At 49.1% G+C, this 24,385-nt stretch overlaps 1 protein-coding gene across 2 annotated transcripts; it reads left to right on the top strand.

Moving 5' to 3' along the window:
- The first annotated feature begins 4,100 nt into the window (after window positions 1–4,100).
- Window positions 4,101–23,640, top strand: LOC149339417 (brain-specific serine protease 4-like). 2 transcript variants are annotated; one of them, XM_089550470.1, is made up of 8 exons: window positions 4,101–4,154; window positions 11,462–11,594; window positions 12,940–13,186; window positions 14,427–14,881; window positions 18,138–18,300; window positions 19,805–20,085; window positions 21,021–21,178; window positions 22,855–23,640. In XM_089550470.1, the coding sequence occupies exons 2-8, from the start codon at window positions 11,492–11,494 to the stop codon at window positions 23,008–23,010; spliced, it is 1,563 nt and encodes a 520-aa protein (XP_089406596.1). In that variant the 5' UTR covers window positions 4,101–4,154; window positions 11,462–11,491; the 3' UTR covers window positions 23,011–23,640. The 2 variants fall into 2 exon arrangements, with proteins under 2 accessions (XP_089406596.1, XP_089406595.1); XM_089550469.1 differs by lacking the exon at window positions 4,101–4,154 and adding an exon at window positions 8,320–8,452.
- Window positions 23,641–24,385: the final 745 nt, after the last annotated feature.

Consider the following 24,385-nt stretch of genomic DNA (forward strand, 5'->3'; position numbering starts at 1 on the left):
CTTTCACTTTTCATGTTTTCGTTATTCCTTAAACAAGTGTCAGTAAAGAATGTGCTTATGCAAAACTGTTTTCATTATGCAAGTTTTCTTTATTCAATAGCGTCTAACGTGCATCATTTTAAATATTTTATGAGGTATCGTAAAACAGCTAGGAATTAATCACAGGCTTTAATAATATGATCGGTATTTTAAATTTCCCTTTTGTTTGAAATTGTGCATGAAACTTCGTTTCCCTTTTGCACGTGTGATTTTCATAAACGCATACATTTCTGCTTGTGAATGCAACAGTACTGTCGCGAACCACGCAGTGTCAAGGATCTCTTCATGAGTACTAAACCTCTGTCCCTGCTGCAGGCTTTGCACATAGTTTGGTTTTGAAATAATTAAGTTCTTCAAAAGCTCCCGGAACGGCCAACTTTAGTGTGCAGCGTGCATTGTCATTTATGTACCATCCATTCCAACCATTACCAGGTCGAGACGTTGGCCATTGTAGTGAGTACGTGGCCGTTGCTGCTCCCCAATTTTTCTATTAAGGATGTCGACGGGGAAGTCCGTAATTGTCCCAAGAGGTTGCTCGAACGATTAACGCTATGACCCACATGCACGACTTTCATTTGTCATCACGCTGGACATACTGGGCTAAACGTATTTTTCATTTACGAAATGCAGACTCAAGAGCTGAGAAATTTTTTTGCTGGTATTTGCACGTATGCCACTGCGTATAAACAGCACTGCAAGACTCTATAGGCTCTTTCAATGAATTTGATCTGTCCTGGATTTCTCTTTGAATGCGGAATTTCCGCGCGTAATGAATGACTAGCAGGGCCAGAGAGCAACAGTTATTGCATACGGTCCGAGAGAATGACAGCAGATCGCATAATACACTGACAATGCAAGACAAATTGATTCATGTCGTGCGAGACGAAATAATGAATTCACACCATGCACGCGCCGCTGTATACGCAACAGAGCCTATGATTTCCGAGGGGGTAGTGCGAAGCATCGTGACAGCCATTCACGTCACTCATCATTTAATTCGACCCACTCATCCAGTCCTTCTTCCGACAGCCGCCTCTGATAGGCGGGCCTGGCTATAATTGAACAAAGTGCGCTTTCGTTCTTCCCAAGCATGCGCGTGCAAGCGAAGAGAGCGTGCTCTCATCCAACGCGCTTAGACGTCAAAGTGTCAGACAAGGGCCAGTTCATAACTCGCGTAGGAAGGACGTCTAAGATGCTGCCTGTCTCGAAGCCGCTTAATGTGCAAATCAGGTTTGCTTTCGCCTCTTTCGCTTACTGTCACCGCGTGCCGCGTTTCTCCGATCGCAGCAGGCAACAATTCGTGACCGAGGCTGCTTTCTTGTTTCGTTATCGTATATAGCCTATGCGAGAAAGCATTTCCGGGGGCAGCGCGGAGCGCAGTCATTTACAGCTGTGTTGAAATTTTCCATTCCTTTTTTTTTTTAGTCTCGAGACTTGTACAGTGGAAGGTACAAAGCAAATGTAATGAAGAGGAGCAAGAGCACGAGAAAAAGAAAGAGTTTGGAGCGTTGCATTATGCTGCCATTGTCCCCAACATATGCAAATGTTCGTGTACGAACCGGCTCACATGCCTGTGACTGTTTATTCTTCTATTTATTTTCACGAACAATGTCATCAGAATTACCGCTCACAAACGATACTTCAACGCGTTTTGTCGGTGAAGCTTCAACAAAACCTACGAAATCTCATTCTAGCGACATAAACTGGTTTGGTTTATGGGGGTTTAACGTCCCAAAGCGACACAGGCTATGAGGGACGCCGTAGTGAAGGTCTGCGGAAATTTCGACCACCTGGGGTTCTTTAACGTGCACTGGCATCGCGCAGTAGACGGTACTCTATAGCATTTTGCCTCCAACGAAATTCGCCCGCCGCGGCCGGGATCGAACCCGCGTCTTTCGGGTCAGCAGCCGAGCGCCGTAACCACTGAGCCACCGCGGCGGCGACAAACACTACCAACACTTCTGCGGGCATTAACGGATATGATGGTTGCATTGTTTTGTACAAAAACAGAGGAAACAATAATGTGGCATGCGGTATTGTAAGTTCAAAGTTCTGAAGCTGCACATAGGATTGGCTAGCAGATGTGGCGTAGTGAATGGCTCCGGATTCATTTTGACCAAACAGAGTCCTTTATATAGTGTCTGTTCGCATCGCAAAGCACACAGGTGTCTTTATATTTCACCTCCATCGAAATGCGGCTGCCGCGGCTGAAACTCAAATCCGCGATTAGCCTGGGCTCAAAAGCTGTATCCCAAGCCACTGAGTGACAGAGGTGAATAAAGAAACATGAAACTTTGAAGGATTTAGCGCTGCACGCTTGCAGGGCGTGACACCATCCATAGCAGCGCAATTTACGAATGTATGCCTGCAGAGAGGCTCTGCCTGCAGAGATTTGTAAGATGGGCCCCTTCTTACTGGCTGTCCGCAGTCAGCGGCCGACGCCCCGGACCGCCACACGACCCAAATATCAAAGCATCCTCGACGACTGCGAGAGCTTGGATGCGATGATCCCCGGTGCAGTACACAGCCCAACTCGCCTGCCGTGCATACGACACAACGCCCGGGCAGCACTCGGACGACAGCTTCAGCGTTTCTCTGACAGGAGGAAGAGAGATTCATTCCCTTCTCCTTCGCGGGCGTCGGCCGGTGATCTAAGCGCTTCCCAGCAGCGCTTGATCAACTGTCAGCTGAGCGCCGCTAACGTCAAGGCAGACTCGGGTGGAGAAAGCCTAAGGCGCCGTGACGAGGTCGTTTGACGGTGACGTGAAACACCACCGCGGAATCGGGACTGGCACAAAAAAAAGAGCAAAAAAAAATGGGGGAAGGCTTATTACAGCCATGACGCGCCGGGCGGAAAATGCGGAAGGTTAAGGAAGAAAAGAAGAAAAAAATAAAGAAAACAAGCAGCGTGGCGCAAAGGTTCAACCGCATTCAGGAGCTGGGTCAGCCGGAAGAAACAGCGGGCGAGAGTGGGCGCGTGCGTGAGCTGCGGTTGATTGTTCGCCGCGTAAAATATGAAATCGCCGCCCGAACGAGCGCGCAGGATTACGTCCAAAAAAAAAAAAAATGCCCACCCGGTGAAACGCACATACAAAAAAGAAGCTTCTTCACCTAACACGAGCGAGGTACTCCGGCGCCAGGAACAGGCGCTGACACGTATATGAAATCTGACGTGGCATACATGTGGCAAGACTGAAGATTAACTTTTGAGCAGGAAAGTCAAAGGCGGAGAGGGAGGTGCACTCTGAAAAGCGTCAGCTATATTTGTACGGGGAGGCTTGTGTCTTTTCACCCGTCGCTCTTTCTACGACGAGAAAAAAAAAAAGAATGCGCAGGACACCAGAATGACTGCTAAGAACGGCCGTCCCTTGTTTGGGGAAAACAACCCACTTCCGGAAACTCACACAGCACGTTGCTGATCGTTTCCCGCGTTGTACACCGTGGCGTGACCCAGTACGTCGTTGCGTAAACGTTGTGACAAATCACTTGCTCGTTTTGAAATGTCGCTTCCTTGTTCGAATGCGCGCGCGGTAAAAAATAATTTTTTACGGTCAAAACACGGTCGCTGTTCACGGTACGAGTATGCCACCATTGCGTCGAAATCGTGGAGGGGGTCTGTGGTGACAGTTCCAGAGAAATGGGGCCGCTGTAGGCTTCAAGGAGCCTTGGGCATTCTCGCAAAGTCCCGGACCAGTCACGGAACGGAAGCAGTCTTTTCAGCATGTTTCCCTCTCTCTCATTACACGCCCACCGACGGAGCGTATCGGCTGTGAATATATCACCTCCTGAAGCCAATGTACGAGCCTGCGGTAAAAAAAAAAATAAAAAGAGAAAGGTGCAAATGTGCAAAACAACACTACTTCTTTATCTCCGCCTTTATCCGGTGTAAGTAATAACGCAACCTTAAAACGTGTTTGCCACGTAAGGAATGTTTTAATCAAGCCAAACAGTTTTGAAATAATAATGACAGACAGCACTCTTATGTAAGCATTCATTGCTAAATGGAGAACACATTCTACCTGTTTGGCGCGAATATTTACACACTCTATTATTTTCTTCCAGGGTCATAAAAGGATGACAGAAGTGGCCAGGTATGGATAGACGTCGCAAATGTCGTGAGTACCTTCACACACTTTTTACTTTTCTTTTTGCTTTCTAGAGTGCTAGCTCTGGTGCATCTGTAAAATTCCAAAATCAGCACCTCAGCCTTAGTTTAGGTTACGAAGAGCGCACGAACGGAAACAGAGAAGAGCGCTTTTATTCCGACGAGTTTTCGACGCAATACAAAGTGTTCACCTTCGTTTGATTACGTTGCTCTGAACAGGATGGCAGCATGCAACAACTGAAAGGTTTACTAGTGCAATGGCTCGCCAGAAAAAAATTATAGTACATAGAAAAAGTCGACGTAGTAAACAAATTCGTTATAGCGAATTTTCTCACAAGATTCGTTATATCCAACCGTCCGCACTCTACTACCTGACAGAGCGCGTTGTTTCTTTTCTTTTCTCACTGATGCAAGGCAGCGTTGTCGGCACGTGCGCCAGTCACACTACAATGCTAGTGGCGTACGACCTAGTGAGTAACGCACGCTCCAGGGGAAACAATAACGCTTCGCTCTCATACTGGACACAGAGCAGGTCGTTTCAAAGGCGCTTTCATGCATTCCTTGAACCAATTGGTTAACTCACGCAACCGTCAGAAATAGCAGCCGAAGAAAGGCGGGAGACCGCAAGAAAGCGCCCGCCTCGAGCTCAGAGAGAAAGAAGAAATTTTTTTATGACGTAACGCATAACAACAAGCGAGCGAGCATAAGCCGAAACGCGACCAAAACCGGCGGTTGTGTAGTGCCCCCTCGTCCGCTCCGCCGCCGGAGAGAAAACAGAACGAATGTTACGCGCCCCTTACGGCTGTCTTCTCGTTCCAAGTGCGGGAGCGCACTCCGGGCACCGAGGAGAGGCGACGTTTCGGGTGCATGTTCAGCAAGCAGAAGAAGAAGGGGGGCGGTGTCACGCTTGAGATGAACGACCTTGTTTCAGCGACAGAAAAAGCCCGCCCCCGACCGCCTCTTCCCCCCCACCCCGTTGTGGATGCACACGTTTCCGTCTTTCTGCATCACAGACCACAATGGCTTGCTTAACTTCGCGTGCGTGAGAAACAAACAAAAAATAATAATTTTTAAAAAAAAAGTGCGGCTCTGCTCCCTTGCAGAACGCGGCCGGACGAGCTACGGACTGACTCGGGGCAGACTTGCGTTGTGTCGAGCGTAGCATTTTTAAATTTCTATCCTCCCCCCCCCCCCTTCCCCCCCGAACGCACACACACGCAAAAATTAAGTAGTCAGCTTGCCGCAAACAAAGACAGATGAAAGTGTAGGAGTCTGCGCTGTTATTGCGATATTGCGAGGGTGATTGAAAGAATTCACTGTCCGTTACCTGATGTGTCCTTTCTGGCAGTTTCCTCTGGGATTGTCTTTATCCCTGAGTAAACCCAGCCATCAGGGCTTATGATAAAGGAACTGGTCTTCCACACTTTTGGACATCCCAGTAGGAATTATATTTCTCGTTTCCTTCATGATGATGTCCTGGGCTCGTATCAGATGGTATAGAGCGGTAACGACCCTATTCTAATGATTATGAAGCACCTGCGCGCGCAAGCAATGTGAGCATCAGGCGGATGAAAGTAGTTTACATTCAGAGCTTTAAACTTTTGCCTGTCTTTAACCTATCATGTGCCTTGGGATGTCCTTGGGACGTGCCTTGAGACGTCTAGTGCAGGTAAAGTCAGCAGCAAACGGAACAATGTTCTGCGATCAGAATGCGCAGAAGCGGAAGCGTGCAAGATTTGAGGTGACACTCATCTTGTTTGTCAACGTTTCCGAACTATGTTTGCGCTCCAGCGTATTACTAGCAAGAATTTCCAGTGCCCTCGAAGCTAGCACCATTAGATCACTACGCTCTGTTTCCCTTACTTTTCATTGCACCGGTACTTGCCACATGAAATGTTTTGTTCTTATCTAGTGGAATGTAATCAGTACCGAATGTAGTCAGTAACTTTCCCTATACCAATCTTCATTCGCGCTCAATTTTTGCGCAGCAATAGAATGTTATCTGCACAATAGAAAGAAGGAGGTGGAAGTAATGGCACGTGGCAAGAGCAAATATCTTTTCCGAAAACGTCCGAATCCGCAGCAGCGGCTTAAAGTTGCGAATATGATAGAAAGGGAACACAAGGATGCTGTACAGCCGTTGGCTGATGACCAGGCGGGGAACAAAACAGGTTTGGTCTGCTCATGTGCTAATGTAATTTCGAACTATCCAGACGGTAATGATGGCTTTCTACCATTACCTGATCTGACAGCGCTTAAGCGTGCATTTGCCGGCACCACTGCTCCACTTCGTGGACGGCTTTTTGAGTCGGTTTTCTCACAGTGCACTTTGCTCAGCCAGTACTATCATCGGCCTTCAAGTCGAACTGGCATAATAGAAATTTGAAAGTCCGCGCTGTACCACCACAGGAACCGCGTCGACAGCTATTAGGTGAACGCATGAACTAAGCTGGTGTTTCCTGCTTTAAAATTTGGCTGTTCTGCCATTAGGCTGGTCCCCCCCTGGACAAGAGGCGCTGACTCAGTGTGACTTGCCTCTCATCCTCGCCTTTCTATATCTATTTTACTGCTCTGAAAGTCATTTTAGATCTCTGCATGATGTGATCTGCGCAATAATGAGCGAACTCAGGCTGATGCAAAATGAAAGGCTCCTGCTCTTTCAATGCGTCAAAACTGAGAGGTGCTTTAGAAATCAGCACACTTCCTTAACCACATGTCTGTCGTTGATGGTGGACATAACTGAAAATTAACTGGCATAATTTCCGGTTTCCCAATTCATCATGTCAAATATATTTTTTTTTTAATGAAAGGAAGATACACCAGCTTTAAACCTGTCTATTCCCGTGAATTAAAGCCGTTACTCTGAGCTTTTCATTTGTTAATATTGCAAGATTAATATTGCAAGAAAAATGAAACCATGCGAACTTCCTGAAGCCTGTCGTGCAGCAGTGTCACGAGCTGGAACATCGTTCAGGGGCAAAAAGCCAAAGCAGTTCGAAGTTCTGTTCGCAGCTCAGCGTCCGACAGACCGTGAAAAAGAAGTGGTTCCCACCTACGTCAAAGAAAAGAAAAGATGAAAAATTCGCCTGACGACAAAGAAACACATTGTGTTAAGTGTGCGGCAGATGGTGCGATACGAGCTTTGTGCGGGCAGCGTGAAAAGCGCTCGAGAAGTACGCTTTTCAGAAAAAAAAAAAAAAACGTACTTCTCTAGAGTCTCTTTCGGTTGCGGGTCAGGCGTCCAAGTAGGTGACAAAAAAAAGTCAAATGGTCATTTAGACAAACAAAAGGAGTAAGGAGAATAGCCATTCCTTACGCTTGAGAGCACACTTAAGCGAAGTCAAGCATCTTGGCGTACAGGTAAACTAAGCTTCAAAGTTCCAGATGCTTCCAAATGGTGTCTGCTTCAGTAGACACCATTTAGAAGCATGCAGCCGACATTTTTAATGTTCTTGCTTTTATGAAACTCGTTATCTACGCTTCAATTTTACGAAAGCTGTCTGTCTATACCCACAGCTCCATAATAGATCGGCAGTGAAGGTAGGGTTTTGAGAAAGATAGGCGGAAAAGAAGGGGGGGGGGGGGGGGGGGGGGTATCAATTGCAATTTCCTAATCGCGCCGCGCTCGCCATCAAGATTTCATCCGTAGTGTCACTTCAATTGCTATTCGGAGCCCAACGCCTCTATAGTATAATGACTTTATTAGGTAACCCTGTGCGCGATGCATTCTGCAATGTTGCGAATGAAGAGCAGTTGCCTGATCACCCTCTGCGAATGCCGCACCCCACAGCTACTCACTTCTTTTTAACATTCGCCGTGTGTGTGGCGGCTTCCACCACGGGAAAACTGCGCAGTCCGTTAAAGCTCCGTAAACCGTTAAAGGTTACATTTGTCCAGGCGACATTCTACGGTTGCTCGGTGAGCATCGTGCACGACTCTAGATTAACGGCAAACGTGGCACAAACTGAACCTTCACTTCCAACGTTTCTGCGCAACGAAAGCGTTTATTGTTTTATCGCTCCCACTCCAGCGGAACGTTTAGCGAACCCTGGGATAACGTTTAGCAGCGCATGCGCACAACAGGGCAGCCAGAAGTATGAAGTCACGTGAACGCGTGAAGAACCCGGACACAGATAGCGGCGCGTCCGGAGGAGGCAGCGTCAAAAAAATCTGAACCACCGCCCCCTTCAGTTCGCTGGGCGGCTGTCAGTAGCGGCTTCGATGTCGGTGTAGTGCAGAACGGTGCGGGGCTTAAGGCTGCGACGCGAGAACGAATGCCTGGTCCCCTGGCTATTACGAGTGCGCAAGGTGAGTCCCTCTAATTCGCGTTGGTCCTTGTTGCCAGTCTGCCGCTGTTGAGTTGGTCATGTAATAAAGCGTGTAGAATGGCCAGCTGGGTGAAATTCGTTGCAGAGGGCGAATCAAATATTCACAGCGTCGCACATTAGCCTCATTGCGAAACTGTGGCCAGTGCGAATAGCACAGGTGCGGCAAAAAAAAAAAAATCGTGAGAATTTAGCGACGTTCGAACTTTTCTCATGTCTTCCGTAGAAAGAATGCGAAGACTACTTGGGATTACATGTGAGCGTGATATCCCTATTTGCTAGAGTATGTTATTAAGCACCTCCTAATCTTTGGTAGACAAGGCGTGAGAGGAGTTTGACCCCGAAAGCGTGCTCCGCGTTAACGCTACGACTGGGCGTGCTGGGCGAAGCCAGGAAATATTGTAGCACGCTGTGGAAAGCTAGTTGGGAGCAAAGCATTTATGCACGCTTGTGGACGATGCAGCGGTTTGTAAAATAACTTTAGCAGGCTTTTTGAGTTCCCCATTTCAATCTTAATTACGTGGACTGCGAACAGAGCATATGCTCTATACGGTGTACTACAAGTGCCAGCAAAAATAAATGCCAGAACTCGGACAGTAGTGTGAGTGCCAGCGTTGCTGCAGCAAGCAAGCTTTATCTTTGGCGAAGCGTGTGCAATCCTTATTCAGCATAAACGGAGCAATGACGAATTAAAGCTACTGTCGGCGTTTCTGACAACCGCACGCCTTGAGAAGACTGCGTCCGAAAATCGGTCCACAGCACTCTTCAATTTACTGGGCCGTGAAGGCTCATATCTAGATATGCAAGAAGGAATAACTTATTTCGCTCGGCAGCGACTGCAGATTTAGGTGAAACCAGCTCTATTTAAAAGCAAGCTAAGCTTATGGTCGCTCTTTTGTATTTTCCCATCGACAGCGTGAATTTTTGCGGAAGCTTTCGCATCGCATAGCACAATCAAGAGCACGTTTAACATGTCAGTTTTCCTAACTATAAACGTTTGCGTACGTCTAAAAATTTCTGACGTTATTTTCGCGAAGCTACGCAGCTTTAAAAATATCCACAATGCTGCGATTCTCAAGTTTTCAGCATTTTTCACGAATTTAACATATTTTTTTTTTCGAAATTCTGCTTCTCAACTGTCACAAGACACTGCCGTTCGTTTTTTTCACCGCTACAAGTCTCAAAACGCTGCAGCGGTTGCCAGTGAGATTGTTCTTCGTTTGCTCATGCATATACATAAACCGGAATTGTACCATAATTGTATTCTTATCAGTCATACCCGCCTTGTGTGACATTTCCTTGCTTTCAATATTGGCTCTTCACACCTTCCCGCCGGCGTAACTCAGCGTTCCTTTCACCTTGCTCGAAGACGATGCTATCGCTCTTTTTCTGCTTTCGTAGCAATTAAACGTGTGTAATTAGCGGGGTACAACACCAGCCTTAATTAGCCTTCTGTAGTGAAGCTCCTATGTGAGGCTGTGCTCTCAGCGCTGAGAATATAGCGAAAGTAATGAGTTGCTGCGACGGTCGACCGTCGGCCTTTGTTTCATCAGCGTGATGGAACGGCATTATTCTGAGCCCATACAGCGGCGGCTCGTCCATTTGTCTCGAGCGACCCGCTAATCCCCGACCGCACGGACGCCTCTCCGTAGAGCACGAGCGTCGCATCGATGCGTTGGCACCCCACTTCCTCGTCGCCATTGAGTGAACGAGAACTGGCGCTGATTACCAGCGTCCGAAAAGAAATAAAATACTCGCCCTCAAATATTTATCGCCTCCCGGGTAGCAGCATAGCGCACGCCAGGAAAACACAGCCACTTACTCGAGGAAGTGTGTGATGCACCGTACAGCCAGGGAGGCGGTGGCTCATCCGAGTAGTCGAGCGGGGAATTCGCCGGGGCCGGCCGGTGTCCCGTTAAAGCGCCCGGTGGCTCCGGAGTAACCTTGTCTAAAAACGGCATCACACGCGCAACCTCGGCGACCTTCTTTCCAGGTAAAGTTTGTAGGAAGAAGGGCGCAGCGATGACTCTCGAGAGGGCTTCCCGCCCGATGACGCTCCGTTCCCGATCCGATGCGTGATAGAGGTGCCTATGAACTGCGACGTTCACTCTTCACGTCCGCCTCTATTCAAGCGTGACCGTTCACTTTTCTTTTCTTTTTCTTTTTACTGAACCAACGCCAGTCGTCTAAGTCCTGCGCTGACGAACCAAGAAGAAATTCTTTTCATAACTCAGGAATACATGACAGGCAGTTTTCCTGCCAGATTCTCGCCAGTTTTCCTTCCTTTTTTTTTATTTCCTTGGTGTATAAGGGGTCGAAAAGGCATGTCACTGAGCGCCGGCGGCAGATTCGCGGGTGCGGAACTGATTCCGCCTGTCGTGCAGGAACATCCCCGCGCGTTGCTGAGCGGGAGAAAAAAATGGTACTAAAAACTTGTCCGGGTCCTGTAGAGAACGGGCACGCTCAGCGCGCTGTGGTTCCGCGTGCTCTCCCTGAAAGTGACAGTCAACGACCCGGCAGCGTCCGCGGGCTCAAACAAGCGTGCCGCTTTCGGAACTCACCGCCACGTCCTTACCACACGCACACAAAGCGGAGCCGTTGAAACGGTTCACCGAGTTACTAGATCGCGTGCCCCTCGCCGGGGGGATACGCGTCTATTGAAAGCGACTCCTTTCAAATCCGCCGCAGCGGGTAATTGGCGCTGTTTAGAGGTTACTGCGGGGGCTGACAGTCTATGTGCACACACACATACTGTCACGCTCTGTCCGCATAGCTGGCCACGAAAATATGTAAGAAAGAAAAAGAAAGGAAGGAAGCTGAGCATGGTTGAGTGCGTGGGCGGTGCCTCTGCGTTGGTGTATGTACGGATGTTCCCGTACCCGCGCGAGTGCGTACTTGTGTTGTCGATGCTGGTCGGCGTCTGATGCGATGATGGCTGGGGAGCTGTGTGCGCCGATGGGTCTCGTTTGTAGCTCATGACGATTCGTCCCAGGACTGCTGTTGCCCGGCCACTGGTTGCACGATGAACCTCCGAGCATTATGTTTGACCACGATTGTCCACGCTGCCTCCTTAGCCGGGGGTTACACCATCAACATCACCATCAACGCAGTTGACAGCACGCCAAGTGAGTACGAGCATTTACATGCCCAACAATTCTGGACGAAAGAATTTTTGAACGGAAATTGAGATTTCATGAGCGTAATTTTTCATATATTAAGCTATCAGTATAGCAGTCAATATAACCGCAGATCTTCCATAGGCATGCTTGAATATTTTGCTATTACCGTTTTTGCTATCGTCAAAAGAATTCCGCGTTGGTTTTCTATGGCAGTCTTCACTGCTCGATGCGAGCGACGGAAACACTAAAGATTTTGCTACATATCAGAAGGATGGGTCATTACATTCAATATTTATATGCTAGTACCTTCGTTTTCCAATATTCAAAATTTTTGCTCAAGAATATTGGACATGCGCATTCGCTGGTTCTTGGTCTAAGTACCTCAAGTATAGAGCTATGTAATTTTTGCCGCTAGTACAGGAGTTGTAGTCCACACTAGGATCTATGTCAAGGAAGAGGTTCAGGGTCAGCGAAAGCTCGACAGTCATTGACGGTCGCTTCCTCCTTCGAGCTGAAACTGTCGATGACGTCACTGCTCGCAGAGTAACGAATGTGTCCGCACTATGCTCTCCAATAGTTCTACGAGATGATGCAAATTTGCAGTGATGATATCGCGAGCGCAAGGAAAAGTTGATGATTGCAAATAGATTCCAGTGTCCGGTTGAGTCACCGGGAAAGGTATTGCATTCGTTTGGAAAAAGAGGGAGTCGACGAAGGCGTCGGCTTGCCTCAGGCAGTGATTACAGCGCTAGAAGAAACGCTAATAGCAATAGCACTGCTGAATTATAAAGCCTCTGTCTCTTGTGCTATTTTGCCTAGGCTGACGCTTGAACGTGAGAACTGTCCGCGCGCTGAAGAATTTCTTGCATGTGCTCACGCTTACCAAAGAAGTCGTTCGGACTTGATTCGCAGGTAACTTTTTAAAAGGGCATTCTGAATAAGTTTATTCCACGAGGTTTAGTAGGTGTGCCTTCAAGTAAGTTGGGTGTTTAATCTATTTGACTACATTACGTTTTCCATTGCTGGTCGGCTACGTGTGGACGAGCAAATCGAAATGGGTTATATGTACAGTTGAACCCCATCAAAAGAAAGTTGCAGGGGCCGGCGATTATTTCGTTATGGCCATAGCTTCGTTATAACCCGTGTTTAGATTACAAGGCGAATTGTCTTTCCTTCGTTATATCCATTATTTCGTTATAAACCGTTTCGTTATAGCGAGGTTCGACAGTAGTATGCTTTGTCAAAAACACGACAGATTGCTGGGACAACTTTGCTTTATGCGTGTACAGTGACCCTCGCGGCTGACCGCTTTGGTGTGGGTTCACGTGTGACGTTCCTCTACTCTTTCCAGGGTACATAGACTCGTATAACTCAGCGCCATTCGCCTATCGCCCCATGCTGTCCATCTGGCGGCCAAAGCCTCCTCCGCGGCCATACCACCACCATCGATCCTATCATCGCCCAAGGAGCCCTTACTCCTACAACTCGTATCGGCCTCGGCCAAAGACTCCTTACTATTACAAGCCACGCTACCCATCGCCGCCGCTTCGGTTGATACCGCGACCGTACCGGAGGCCCTACAGGCCGCCAGCATACAGGTGGGTCCTCCTCCAGCTTGTGAAGTGAAATTGAAACGAATAATGAACACTTTACCCTCTTTCTTATTGCTTTGAATGGGTGACTATTCATGGTGGTAATAATGAGCGACGTCTCTTTAAAAAAAGTCCACAACGCACAATTTTTTTTTTACTAAATATATTCTGTAGCTTTTTCTGGGTAGTAATGTTATTCCGGTAGCAATAGACGGTATTGCTGAGAAAATTCCATTAAGTTTTCCCGCTATACAACTCAAACTGTAGACATCCACACTGAAAAGGACTCCGTGATCAGACTTGAAGTAAATGGTGGTGTAGCCTGGACTCTGGGATCCGCACTTCATATTTGTGTAGACGCACCACAGCCTTTGCTTGATAAATCAGCCAGCAATGGAGCAGCTATTAGTCGGCCGTTGCTGGCTTCTGCGTTGTTGGCGCAACCAGTTGTCCACGTAGTTAAGCGAAACGCCACTTGGAAGGTGAGAGGTGGCACGGGAAGATTGCGGAATGTGGCTAGCAGCGCGACATACCACCTTCCACTACGCGTCTGCGTAGTCGGCGTGAACGCCACCTGGCGGGTCACATGTAGCAGGTGGTAGCACAGCGAAACGCCACCTGCTACGGCGAAAGCGGAGGTATGGACAGCTGAAAGGTGGCTGCCACGGGAAGATCCCGAATGGTGGCAAAACTCAAATACATGAAGAGCTGCGCTCAAAGTTCGCATTATACCGACTATCGCAATTGTTTGCAAATTTTTTGGCCTTTTCTAGTTCATCAGAGTGATCGGCAGATGCGAACTACCAAACTGAATCTTAAAATCTAGCGCCCTGATCTAGGCCCGTGCTAGTTTCTATTCTTTTCTTTAAACCAAAAAGTTCTCTTTTGAAACTGTTTTCTTCTAAGATCATTGGCTAGGTTCAAGTGGAAAACAGCTTTTTCTGGATTAGGTTTTCCAACTTAGGAATCGAATCCTTCCTGAAACCATTTCACTCGCGCATATTTTCGGCGCTCTTAGTCGTTAACCAACACCTCCAGCATAACGTTGGTCGGAAATATTAAAGCTTCCCCCTAAACGGAGATTTCTGATTCTCGCTGCATAAGAAAGTTTTCCCGCTTCATAGCTCTTCGCTCGATGCACCTCCATTTCGTGTAAGCGTCGCTTCCTCGGAGCCTAGAGGGATTGAGGTCTGCGTGTGAAATCACGCGTGCGATGGATTCTCCATCCGTGTTCTGCACGGCGCAGGCCACCGTACGAGACCCCACCCTTCGCGGCAAAGCCGGCTCCTCACCTGGAAGCAGCAGCGGCGGCGGCTGCCCATCCGAGACCACCACCACCACCACCACCACCACCACCCCCGGAGTCATCCCCGCCGGGGTCTCCCCCGTTGACGCACGAGACGACCGATGTGGTCGAGAGCGGCGGCGCTGCGGAGTCCTCCAGGCCCGCCTCCTACCAGCCGGCGGCCTCCTCGGGCGGCCTCACCAAGTTCCTCCGGCGGCCGCCCTTCGGTCGCCCCGGAAGAACGGGCAGCGGCGCGGACGCCTGCTTCGGCGGCTCCCGGTGCACGTTCTTCCTGCACTGCTGGATGGGCGGCGGGTCGCTGGGCTCCTCGTGCGGGCCGCTGCTCTCGTGCTGCATCACGCCGTCGGACGCGGTCATCAAGCCGCGCTACTACGGCCCCGTCAAGAACGACCCCTGTGAGAGGCTATATACGCATGCGTCACGTTCGCGCGCGCCACACTTGATGGTATAAGTTTGTGCTTCTTGGTGAAACACCAATGTGAAGACTTAATAGCTAGCTGAGGGTATCGCAGCGGCCCTCAAAAGCAAGAATTGATGGTAGTAAAGTTAGCAAAAACGAAAGTAGACGAGCATGGATTAGATAACAAGTGTGTGTTGGTGCTGCTTCACATAAACTGAGGAATAAGTGGAATCATATACCCGCGACAGGTAAACGAGCATCTCATTGAGCAAGACTGGAATGGCCTTCTCCACGACGTTGATGCCATCACCTGCCAATCAAGTTTTATTAACAATTTAAATATGCACTTCATAAATACCATGTAGGCAATCATATTCAATCTATATTTGTACTCCCACCCCTTATGTAATACCCCCAAAGTGGGGTCTTTAAGGTAATAAAGTGAAGTGAAGCGTGCATTTAAAGGCAACGAAAGCGTTGTTGCAGGAGACAGAGAATGGGGTAATTAGGTGAAATGGTGGTTGAGGATTTGCATATATGAAAGGCGACTGCGGCTGGCATAAAACATGAGCAAGTGTAGACGGATCGGAGAAGCCATGGTTTTGCAGGAGACTGCACTAGACTTTACTGGTGGTGATAACCAAAATGAATATAGTCTTTGGCTAGAAATAGTGCTACTGTTTCTACAGCTCGCGCTTTCCTTCTGCATCTGCTTCTTAGACGCCAGGAAACGCAGAAGGTATGAGACACGTGCACCTCAGAACCGTGGAACTGAGCGTCTTTGTCTGTAAGGGGTCAGGCAGGTTCATTGTATGGGCTCTAAACAAGTCCAATTTAGTGTAATTTGTCTGCTATCTCCTTGTAGCACAGCCCCACCGCAGCTATGGCAGAGACCTGTTTCCACATGGCCAGTGGGAAGGCGTTGAATACAGCTGCTGCAGACACTACTGCGTGTAACGCACGCGGGCCTCCAAAGTTTATCAGTTGGCGGTTTTTGAATGTCAGTCGCGAATGTCAAGGACATTGAAAATAACGCCTGTGAAAACATGAGGGAACGTAAGACTGCTGCGTCAATAGCCATTGGCAGAGACGACTGCTTGGTTCCAGTGTCCATGTATTCGGATGAGGCTTGAGAGAGAAGGCGCCTGAAAAGTGGGCGAACGAACATGTTTCTAAGCACATCCTTTCTTGAGTGATAAGCGTCCCATGAATTTAAATGTGAACGCCGGAAAGGCAATGCGAAAATAAGGTTTTGAATGCACGCCTTTCTGCAACCTGTCGTCTTGTGGCTTTTGTAGCCGTTCCTCTCACGTTGGCCTATTAAAAGTGACAGATGTATATAGCCGCCAAAAAAATCCCCCTGAATTTTCTGTACATCACCTATAAGAAGGACTTGTGCATTTCGCTTTGCCATTTGTCATTGTAGAATGCGCAATGCAATTGGTTACGTTGCTAATGTGAAGTATTGAAATCGTCTTTGCGATAGTTCTGGTGCCGTTTGAGGGTTGCAAGTGCATGGTACAACGGTCAGCGGCGGCAGGGAAAGCCAGAGCAGACAAAAACATTCCACTTTTTCTGTTTGCTTTTAAACTGCATTGCGCACGATAAGCGATTTAAAAAAGTCAAATACCCTAGAGATGCTGCTCTGCTGTGCTGATAAGCGCACAGGAGAAAACACCTCGCAATACAGGTGCGTTATTTACGTTGCGGCTTATCTCGCTGCTGCAATTGTCCAAAGCAGAGCTCGAAATGGGGCTGTTATTTCGTTGCTCCCTCCAGCTGTTCTGGGGTTGCAATTCGTTGATGTTCCGTGACAATGGGATGCGTTCAGTGGCACTCTGATATTAGAGCAGAAATTCAGACACCAGACTTCTACGAATTGGTGCAAGAAAATTATGTCTGCGTGAAGACTTTGTTAATTGTTTGTAAATGCTTATTGCACGACTTTTTTTTGTAATGTTATGCCCCGCCGCGGTGGCTCAATAGTGGGTGCGCTCGACTATCGATCCCGAGGACGCGGGTTCGATCCCCAACTCGCGGCAGCGGCTTGATGGAGGCGAAACGCAAGGCGCCCGTGTATTGTGCGGTGCGACCGTAGGCGTGCACAGAATGAAGAAAGTGGGACAGTAGTCCCCCTAATAGATATAGAGAATAGGGGCACAAATTCTGCATCTTATTGTTCCCTGCTACCCAGAAGACATGAACTGAACAGGCCGCCGCGGTGGCTCAGTGGTTATGGCACTCGTCTGCTGACCCGAAAGACTCGGGTTCGATCCCGGCCGTGGGGGTCGAATTTCGATTAAGGCGAAATTCTGGAGGCCCATGCACTGTGCGATGTCAGTGCACGTTAAAGAACCCCAGGTGGTCGAAATTTCTGGAGCTCTTCACTACGGCGTCCCTCGTAGCCTGAGTGCTACTGAAGCGGTTTTAGAATTCGATGAGTTTAAGGTTGCCAAATGTTCGAAACGTGCAGGTAAAGCCTGCGAAATCCTTTTGCTCTAGCATTTGAAATGGTGGCGTAATCGCCGAATAAGGTAATCGTCGGCGTTCAGGCTTCTCTGAAGTGCACAGCGACGGGCAGAGGCCCCGATAATGACGTCACGTATGACGGCACTTCGTTTCCAGCGAAGAAACGGTTATTCCATAGAAGGAAACCGACGCCATCGAAGGTGAAGCTCACGGTGCATTGTTTGGCACCATCTGACGACACACAGCAGCTTGCAGGCGTAAGCAGCGAACATCTGAAATTTCGGCAACAATGACGTCACTGCCGAGTTTCTCCGCACTCGTCCAACGTAGTGAGAAGCCTAAACATCGTCGTGGTTTTAATCGATGATTACGACACCATTTTAAATGCTACTGCAAAAATACTTTTCATGATTTATCTAGAAGCTTAATAGATTCGAATTCGTTAATAACCTCGAATTCTCAAAAAACCGTTTCAGCTTCCCTTTTGGGAAGTTAAACCCGAATAAACTAAACCTAAACCAGAAGACGCGAACAGGCACGACAGTGTACTTTGTCCCCACATTATGGAGAGACCTGCGCACGCCTATGTCATGTCAGTGCGCGTTAGATATCCCCAGAGCGTCGAAATTATTCCGGAGTCCTCCACTGCGGCGTCCCTTACAAGCCGTGCCACTCTGGGATGTTAAACTTGGTGTAGCATACCACATGCCAAACCCTTTCACTATTGTGGTTTCCGTGTCTAATACGCACGTGTCTCTTGCGTGGCTTGTTTCCGCGCGCAGACTGCGGTCGCAGTGGCGGTCGCATCAGCCGCATCGTGGGCGGAAAAGAGGCAGAGTTCGGCCAGTTTCCCTGGCAGGCGTTCATCCAGGTGGCCGGCAGCCGCTGCGGGGGCACCCTCGTCTCCCGGCAGCACGTCGTCACCGCCGGCCATTGCGTCGCCAAGTGAGCCTCAGAGCTGTTGCTTTCCTTTTCCTTCATTTTCTTTTTTTTTGTACTGCCGACACTGGCGTTGGCCTCCTGCTCCTTTCCTGTCAACGAGCTGGAGTAACCGTTCCTGCATCACAGTTACATGGATGTGAAACTACCACGTTTTGTTAGGCCGCCGCGAAAGCAGCCTTACTTTGTACACAGTGGTGCATCGCAGAGAAGTCGCCACAAGCGAATATTTCAAAACGATGTCTTACCTGTGCACTAGCATAGATTTGATAGAACGCAAAGGTGAAGGAAGGGTTAGATGCGAAGAACCTCGTGGTTGTTAAACTGGTATGCGAAGTCGTTTTCGGCAGGGAAAGCTTGCTCAGGAACGACATGTGTGTAGTGAAACAATGCTTGTAATACACGAGTTTATTTTTATTCAGTGCAGAAGAATGACACGAAATTCAGTTCACTACGCCTCTTGAACAACATTCACAAATACGCTACCGGGCGTACCGTCTTTGCTGAAAGCAACAAGACTGCATGCTTTGTTTCTCACTTGTGTAGAGTAGTATTACTGCCTTCCTAAAGATCAAAAGGCCTTCAGCGTTGAGGATAAGATTTAGCTTAGAGATTTACCTTACCTTAAAGAGACTTAGAGCTTTTTACTCACTACGCGATTTAGAAGTAAGCTAGGCTTTCTGACTTAATTCTTTCTGCAAAGACGGTGCGTACCTGACCAGGTACGTTTTGTTCAATGCGGATGAGCTGAATCGTGTTATTTAGAAAATTACAGCACGTTCAAGTGTTCAAGTAATTAATAAGTTCGTGTTCAGAAATGTTTGAGAGACATTCACAAGATCGTATCATTTTACCTCAGACCGCTGTTCTGTAGCTATTGTAGCTGTGTACGGTACAGCGGCAGCGACGAATGTTATTGCGTATTCAATGTGCCTTGCTTAGTAGTAACCGAACTGCGAGCCTAATATGAGAATCACCGCAGTTGCTGGTCTCGCAACTGCGCATGAGCAGAACGAGAAGTTGCGTAGCGAAGCATGCGTTCAGGGCAAGGGGCGAGGTAAGGAGGCACGAAGGCAGCGGTGGTTTACCTTGGGGGGAAAAAATGTCGAGTGTAACGCTCAGTTCAAAAGTTACCGCGGGCCTAATTAGCAACAGATATCGTACGGATGCATTGGTACACATATCACCAGAACCGCTGGAAAAAGATGCCTGTCCGCAGCGATGCGTTTTTAATCAGGGCCTCTTAAGACAGGGGGCATGCACGGTAACACGTATTATTCTCTCTTCAGTATGAGCCTTCTCACTGGTTCCTGAGCAAAAGCTTACACCGCAAAGTTAGCTATCGCGACTCAAGAAGTAAATGCATTGAGGAACATATTTCTATAAATGGCTGCCAGAGGAGACATCCATGCGGAAACACGCGAGGTGTAAGCGCTTCTGTCAACTGTTGTAGGACCATCGTTGCACAGTATCTGCAGAGCACGGACAAGCTTGTTCGCCACCTCCGCAGGTACCAGTACAACCCATCGAGCATTCGCGTGACGCTGGGCGACTACGTGCTCAACTCTGACGTGGAAAGCCTGCCGAGCGAGACCTTCGGCGTGCGGCAGATCCGCGTGCACCCGGACTTCCGGTTCACCCCGCAGGCGGACCGCTACGACGTGGCCGTGCTGGTCCTGGACCGGCCGGTCACGTACCGGGCCAACGTGCTGCCCATCTGCCTGCCGCCCAAGGACACCCAATACGTGGCCCGCGTCGCGGAGGCCGCCGGGTGGGGCGCCCTCGAGCCTGGCACGTACACCTTCCCTAGTGCCGTGCTCAGCTTTCTTGTGACGGTTTTTTTTTCTTTGACACAGCCTTTGAGAAATCTTCCAGGACGACGGCAGCGAAAGCTACATCTAAGCTAATGGCTCTTAATGTGGAGTTCGTGGGCCTTCTGGGGTCCCTGACATTTTAGGGTCCCCGAAGGCTGGAAGAGTATAGTTGGAGGCTCAGGAACTTTTTGAAGCAAATAAACTTATTCAATACGATAAAAGAGCTGCATTTCGCGGTTGAATTGCAATGGAACTACTTGGTGCAGTGATTTTACCAACTTTCTTTCTGCATCAGTAACAGATAACCCATATCTGAATCGGCCTTTCCTTCAGCACATTAAAGCTGCGCCACAGAGCCGCCCAGTACGCGCCACAGATGCTCAAATGATTGTGGATGCTATCCTGCTTGGAAGCTAGTGAGCTAAGCCATCGTACAGTCTCGACCGAAAGGCGATCCTCCAATGGACATCAGGTGCTAACGTAAAAAGACCACTCTTCGATGTTGAGAACGCAGTGTTACGCCTCAAGAAGACAGCATACTGGACATACTGGTACAACCTAGTCTGTCTTCCCATTATTTAGATGCTGTCCGAAAACACAAAGGAATAAGCTTTGGTCACGCATGAAAAATAAGCAGCAGGAAGAGATAATACTCCCACTACCGGACCTTCTCCTTTGGGGTGAAGTGAGTGATACTGTTCAGTTTCGTCACGTTCTGCCTCCTGGCTTTGAGCATGGCACAGAAAAGAACTCTGCTGTCACACCCTTTGAAACCTTGCGCCTTTCTAAGCTCAGTGGATTCCAACTGTAGGCAAGGTTGGACGTTTTTGATAGTAGGCAAACTGTTTTACCGTGTAACACTCTCGTCCAAGATCAGCGCAGACAGCTCGACGTTCCGCGCCCTGTTCACAGGTTCGAAGGTCCGGCCACGTGTCCTGCAGCACGTGCACGTTCCCGTGCTGCCTAACGAGGTGTGCGAGAACTGGCACCGGCGACAGGGCATCAACATCCGCATCCACGACGAAATGCTCTGCGCGGGCTACGAGCGCGGGGGCAAGGACTCCTGCCAGGTAAGGAGCCTTTCTCCCAATCTCAGATTCCTTCTCGCTCGACGTGGCTCTCAACGGCATACTTCTCCATTTCCCGTCTGCCGGGTCCACGCGTAACGCCTGTCGTGAACCACCGCGTTACGCTCGGCTGGGCGCCAGAAACGAGCGTTCGCTATCGCGCTGCAGCATCGATGACGGCGTCGAAAGAGCTATCCTTACCACCGTGTCATGTCGCCCCCTCCCGCACTACTGTTCTGCGGGAGTAGTCGTTACCGCTTATGGGGGTCACCGGGCGTGGGTGACTACTACAACGGAGGCCAGCGGACGCTATTCTTTCGTTGTACGAGGACTTTCTGCGCGCCCACGAAAGAAAAATGACTGCCTGAGGCGAGAAACGACGCGATGAAAATAACTGCTTGCGAGAAAAGGCACGCGACCCGGTTATATAAGCGCCTCTTTTCTTTTCGCGTAACAAAGGCGCCTGGTGTGAATGACTGGGCTGCAAGGGTCGCTTTCGGCAGCGCGTTCTCCCCGCATGCTTGGCGGTATGCGGCGCTCTCACTGCGGGTCGTGTGATAGCCGCCCTTCGGCTGCCTCTCGGCTGATGGAATCAGCCGTGCTGCCCATGTCTCACGAAACTATTTGAGCGGCTCTGACGTCAGTTCATGTTTTCCTTTTTTTATTTTCGGTTTGAACTTCTGTCAGTGTCCAGAATGATTTTTTTTTTTTCGTGGCCTGGTTTCAGGAAAAAAAGTATAGTGGACTAGCCGATAGGTCGGCTAGCGTACGCCAAACTGTATGCTCTCACTCCCACGTGCAACCTAACTGGTGGTCACAAGGCTAGAAGCACACACCAGTCGTTTCTGCTCAACGGTCGTGCACGAGATGTAGGTGACACCCACCTGTAGATGGTAACGCTACCTGTAGGTGACAGGTAGCGTAGTGACAGGTCGCTCGGCTCGCGCTTTTTATTCGTCGGAACGAAGATAGAGCGAAAAACTGGCTCCGCTATTTATTATGCTTTAAGCAAAATGGCCACTGTGGCCAAATATGAGTTCTACGAAGCCTCGAGCGAATAGCACATGAGCGAAGTTATTTAGCATTTTGCTAGATGCGCTATGTCAAGCAATATATCAGCGTTTCAGCCTTCAACCATGATCGGACATTTTTATGCATATTTCTCAAATATATGGGGGGACTTCATGTGAGGTAAATCTAGGACTGGTTAGTAATGCTATGTTCTTATTTAAGTCGTCGAAATTAATCCAGAGTCCTCCATCACGGAGTTCTTACAAATCCCATGTGCAACTACAGGACGTTGAGCTCCAAGCATGAAATACACGCACAAAAAAACTGCTATACCGCACACAAAATCAATGGCCACTTTCAGTAGGGTTCATCCTGTCCTTCAATACGCCACAAACAACTAAATGAAACTGAACGCATCTGACCAGTCTTAGTTGTTTGTCTTCAGGCTGTTCAGTGTCTCCCGAATAGTAACCGAGTTCCGTATGAGGGCAGCAGGAGAGAGCGTACATTTCAAAGCGAAAACACAAGCCTGGTTTAAGCCATCGTCTTCTTTTTCTTGCTCGTATCGCCATTTGTTTGCCCTTCATCGAAAAAAGCAACCTGTCTAAACTATCTGGCCCTAACAAGTAACTGTGCACATTTTTTCCCGCTGGAACCACTCTTCGCAGGGCGATTCTGGCGGCCCGCTGATGCTTAACGACTACGGCGTGTACTACCTTATCGGCATCGTTTCGGCGGGCTACTCCTGCGCCAAGAACTACCAGCCCGGCATCTACCACAGGGTCAGCAGCTCGTCCGATTGGATATCGTCCAACATCTACTGAGCGAGCGAGAGGACCCCCCTCAAGTCAATACTGAAGACGCTGGCTTCCCAACGGCGGCACGTGTCGGGTCGCAAGCGAAGGCTGCTGCTGTGCGTGCAGCTTCGATGAGGACGACCGACCGGTCTGTTCGTTGCTGAACAGCCGCCTGTGTTTCAGCGTGTCGCGAACGTGAAGACAGTTCCCATGCCCGGTGCCCGTGTTTTTTTGCGCGAAAACATTCCATGTGCGGCGCTGGTGAGCCGATAGGCGCTTCTGCCCCCATCGCGCGTGTGATCTTCGTAGGACTTCCTTGTGTGGAGTGCGCGCGGTGTTCGAGGAAAGTTGGCGTTGTTGTTTTCTTTTTAACTGTTTTAAGTGTTTTTCCCCGTTTCTAATGTTGTTCGCATTTTTAGGCTTTAAGCTGCGGATTTATTCAGAGCGTGTGTTGCCGTTTCTTTTCCCGCTTGTTTTTCTTTTATTACTGAAACGATCCGTGAGCTGCTCCTGTTCAAAGCCGCTTTTCCTCGGCACAAGGATGTGTAAAGGTCACTCTTCCAGGATACGGCGCCCCCTCCGCTTTTTTAGCCCCGAAATTTCTCCGCGCGCTCAGAAATCGAGACGCTGTTTCAATTGCTGGCCAAGCAGCGTCTTCGCATCGCTCCCGCCGCTCGACTGTCTTTGCAAAAGAAGGAAGAGTGGGCGATTTTACACGAACGTTGCATGCTTTTCATGCATTTGTGAAATAAAACGTTTAGATACCAGCGTCTTCTTGTCACGTCTTTTCACGGTGCACAATGCCATGCTTTGGATGTGATTGAGATTAGTGGAGAGTTGTAGGGAGGAGGAATATACATCTCTATGACGGCGTGTTAGAGGATGAGGGGGACCCCTACTCCACGGTCCCATTGGCAGAGGTTACAGTTGTAGTGTGGCGGACCATCCTTTACTGGTGCTTCGTGTGGGGGTCCTGCTGGGGCCTCCGATTCCTCTGTGCGGGGAGAGGGGAGAGGAGGCAAAGGAGTGACCTGGCAGGCCCATGCCACGGGGTAGCGTAGCACTTTCCCCGCAGCGAGGGAAATTAGGGTAGGGTCCCAAAGATTGAGGGGAGTTGTGGTACGAAGGGTGTTGGTTTGAAGGTGGCGGTATACTCATTCCTCCCGGATAGAGGCTGACAGATGGAGGTGGCAGGGTGCTGCGAGATAGTGTTCGAGAACTTCAGTGCAGGTAATTAAGAAGCGGGAAGTTGTAGGGGCCCCAGCAATTCCCTGTACTACCAGTTTCTAGGGGAGTATACCTGAAGATGACTAGGTCTTCAAGGAGGAATTGTCGGAAAACGTGTGCAGACGGTATGTCCATCTGGGAATCCTGTTGGTGGGCTTGTAAACTGGTGACCAAT

Source organism: Amblyomma mixtum, chromosome 6 (genome assembly GCF_055824585.1).
Source record: "Amblyomma mixtum isolate Tamu chromosome 6, ASM5582458v1, whole genome shotgun sequence".
Taxonomy (NCBI): Eukaryota; Metazoa; Arthropoda; class Arachnida; order Ixodida; family Ixodidae; genus Amblyomma; species Amblyomma mixtum.

Excerpts from the sequence above, each read along its gene's own strand:
- LOC149339417 (XM_089550470.1), top strand. The coding sequence starts at position 11,492 with ATGAACCTCCGAGCATTATGTTTGACCACGATTGTCCACGCTGCCTCC. Across the intron at positions 13,187-14,426 it reads TACAGGCCGCCAGCATACAG|GCCACCGTACGAGACCCCAC; the intron begins GTGGGTCCTCCT and ends TGCACGGCGCAG. Across the intron at positions 18,301-19,804 it reads GCCGGCCATTGCGTCGCCAA|GTACCAGTACAACCCATCGA; the intron begins GTGAGCCTCAGA and ends CCACCTCCGCAG.